The sequence below is a fragment of the Garra rufa genome, chromosome 25 (genome assembly GCF_049309525.1).
Source record: "Garra rufa chromosome 25, GarRuf1.0, whole genome shotgun sequence".
NCBI classification, from domain to species: domain Eukaryota; kingdom Metazoa; phylum Chordata; class Actinopteri; order Cypriniformes; family Cyprinidae; genus Garra; species Garra rufa.
The window spans coordinates 7162345-7165701 of record NC_133385.1 but is presented as its reverse complement, the minus strand read 5'-3'; the positions used below and the strand labels follow the sequence as shown (position 1 = coordinate 7165701).

Genomic DNA, 3357 nt, shown 5'->3' with positions numbered 1-3357 from the left:
TACATATATATGTATGTATGTATATTTACATGTATAATTAAATATTTATGCAAAATAACTCCTCAATATATATTATTTAGATACATAAATATTTTATATTATATATATATATATATTACAATATTATATATATATATATATATATATATATATATTAGCGCATATTTCATTAAATAATGCATCATTTGCATATTAAAACCTAACATTTTTGAAAACTTGTAATACAAAAAATATTTGCAATTATCAATGTATATATATATATGTGTGTGTGTGTGTGTGTGTGTGTGTGTGTGTGTGTGTGTATAATGCCTCAATTTTTATATTTAAATGTATCAAAATATTTATGCAATATATTAGATTTTTAAAAATATTTAATTCCACATAATTTATTAAATTGTAATAATTTTAAATGCTTTTAAATGAGACTTTTCTGCTCATCAAAGCTGCGTTTATTTGATTAAAAATACAGAAAAAAATTAATATTGTGAATGCAATTTAAAATAGAGGTTACTATTTTAATATACTTAAAAATAAAATGTATTCCTGTGATGCAAAGCTGAATTTTCAGCTTCATCTTCAGTGTCACATTATCCTTCAGAAATCATTCTAATATGCTGATTTATTATCAATGTTGGAAACAGTTGTGCTTATTTTTCTTTTGGAACCATGATACTTTTTTCAGGATTCTTTAATAAATAAAATGTTAAAAAGAACAGCATTTATTTAAAATAGAAAACTTTTGTAACAATAAATGATGAAAATGCAGCTTTGCATCACAGAAATAAATTACATTTTAAAGTATATTAAAAAAAAAAATGGTGTTTTGAATTGCAATAATATTTCAGAATATTGCCTTTTTTCTGTATTTTTGATCAAATAAATGGAACTTTGATGAGCATTCCTAAATGTTTTGCATATTTAAGGCGAGACACTGCTGGTGAAGAGGGTAAAAAAATAACTAATAGTTATCTTTCTTACTCAGTTGATTGATTACATACAAGAATAAAAATTTAATGTTAGATGTGTGTAAGTGCTACTGAAGTAGAGATTTATGGCTCAGTATAGGAGAAAAAACTCATTTTGAGAAAATGGCCTTTAGAAATATATATTGTAATTGAAATCTATTGACACAAATATATAAAGTACTATAAAAGAAACACTTAACAGTGTCTTCAGGGTGTTTTCTTTCCACTAGTCTGAAAAAAAAAACAAAAGGCACAAAAACTTGACAGGTGTCTGAAAAAACTGTGGTTTTGCCTGCAGTGTATGTATGCAATATAATATTTGCATTCATATTTTATTACTATTTATTGTATATTGCATCATATAATTTATACTATAAATCATTTATAATTAGAATTTAAAAATTTAAATATTTTAAATTATATTTACCTATAATAATATATTTTACTTGTATATATTTTATTGGGCTCCCACATCGAAGAATTTAAATGTAGCCAATAACATACCTTTTTTGCCATTGTCTCATAGGGAGTCACTAACAGTTACGGAGTGATCTTTGCTTGCACGTGTGGCATCATAGTGGGCATCGGTTTCTGCGCCAACCTGCTGGCCTTTTCTCTCTTCGTCAAACACAAGAGCCTTCGTAAAAACCGCCTGGACGTTCTTCTTCTCAGCATGGCTCTGGCCGACTTCCTCATGCTCCTCCTCATCCCCTTCACCGTCCACTCGGCGGTCAGTTTCTCCTGGCCTCTGGGCAACACGTCCTGCAAGGTCTACCAGTTTCTACAGGCCTTCTCCCTGGCTGCCAGCACGTATTCCCTGTGCACCGTATCAATGGTTCGCGCCATGATCATCACCAACCCCTACCGTCCTCCAACCATGGATCTGGTGGTGCTCATGTTTATCCTGGTGTGGGCCTTTAGCTTCTTCATAAGTCTGCCTTTGCGTATTTTTGCCACTAAGGACAGCCTAGATCCAGGTTTGAGTAACTCCACCGTTTGTTTGCCCACTACCCAGGAACATCATTACCAGGTCGTTCTCAGCCAATTTGTGCTTTTCTATCTCATCCCAATGCTTGTTATCGCCGTCAACTCGGCACGTATGGCTCTTTTCCTCCACAAAAGACCCGTTATGTCCTTCGCTAGTGCCCGGAACACACGCCGGGCGTCTCTCATGGTGTTCTTGGCAGCCGGGACGTTCTCCTTGTGCTGGCTGCCAGGGTATGTTTTAGAGCTGTGTGTGTATTTGGGACTTTACCGGCACGGACGCTCATGGGAGATGTTCCACTTCACCTGCACGGTACTCCAGTATCTGCATCCCTGCGTGAACCCCGTCCTCTACGTTCTGCTGTCCAAACGCTACAGGCGCAAAAGAGATGTAATAGAAATGTTCAAATGTAATAGAAACCGCGTCCATCCGCAGGTAATTAGCGTGATGGAGGGTTTCTGAGCATACAGAATATTGCGATTCATTCAGAACATGTCGAATGTAAAACTGCTTGAGAGTTTGGTTTGTTTGGTTCAAGGAGATACAGTTGAGGTCAAAAGTTTACATCCCCCTTTCAGAATGTCCAAAATGTTAATTATTTTAGCAAAATAAGAGGGATCATACAAAATGCAATGTTTATCTAGTACTGACCTGAAGTCCACAAAAGAGTTTATAAAAATTAGTCCGTTCAAAAGTTTACAGTGATAGTTGTTCATGAGTCCCTTGTTTGTCCTGAACAGTTAAACTGCCTTCTGCTCTTCAGAAAAATCCTTCAGGTCCCAATTCTTTGGTTTTTCAGCTTTTTTGTGTATTTGAACCCTTTCCAACAATGACTGTATGATTTTGAGATCCATATTTTCACACTGAGGACAACTGAGGGACTCATATGCAACCATTACAGAAGGTTCAAACGCTCACTGATGCTTCAGAAGGAAAAAACCATGCATTAAAAGCTAGGGGGTGAAAACTATATATATAAAAATCCTCAATTTTTACATTTAAATGTATCATAAAATATTTATGCAATATATTTATTTATTAAAAATATTAAATTCCACATAATTTATTACATTTTTAATTTTTTTTAATGCTTTTTAAAGGAGACGTTTCTGCTCAGGCTGCATTCATTTTATTTAAAATACAGGGGAAAAAATGCAATATTGTGAAATGTTAATGCAATTTAAAATAGTGGTTTTCTATTTTAATATACTTTAAAATATAATGTATTCCTGTAATGCAAAGCTGAATTTTCAGCATAATTACTGGAGTATTCAGTGTCACATGATCCTTCAGAAATCATTCTAATATACTGATTTGTTATCAGTGTTGGAAACAGTTGTGCTGCTTAATATTTTTTTACTTTATGAACTTGTACTTTGAAGACCAGGGTAAATTTAACTTATTTTG

General features: G+C 33.3%; 1 protein-coding gene across 1 annotated transcript in view; it reads left to right on the top strand.

Moving 5' to 3' along the window:
* The window catches only part of LOC141301293 (galanin receptor 2a), a 3067-nt gene extending 655 nt beyond the window's left edge, over positions 1–2412 (top strand). The window contains exon 2 of the mRNA XM_073831546.1: positions 1492–2412. Within this exon, the coding sequence (XP_073687647.1) occupies positions 1492–2412 (921 nt within the window). The remainder of the gene's footprint in view (positions 1–1491) is intronic.
* The last annotated feature ends 945 nt before the right edge of the window (positions 2413–3357 follow it).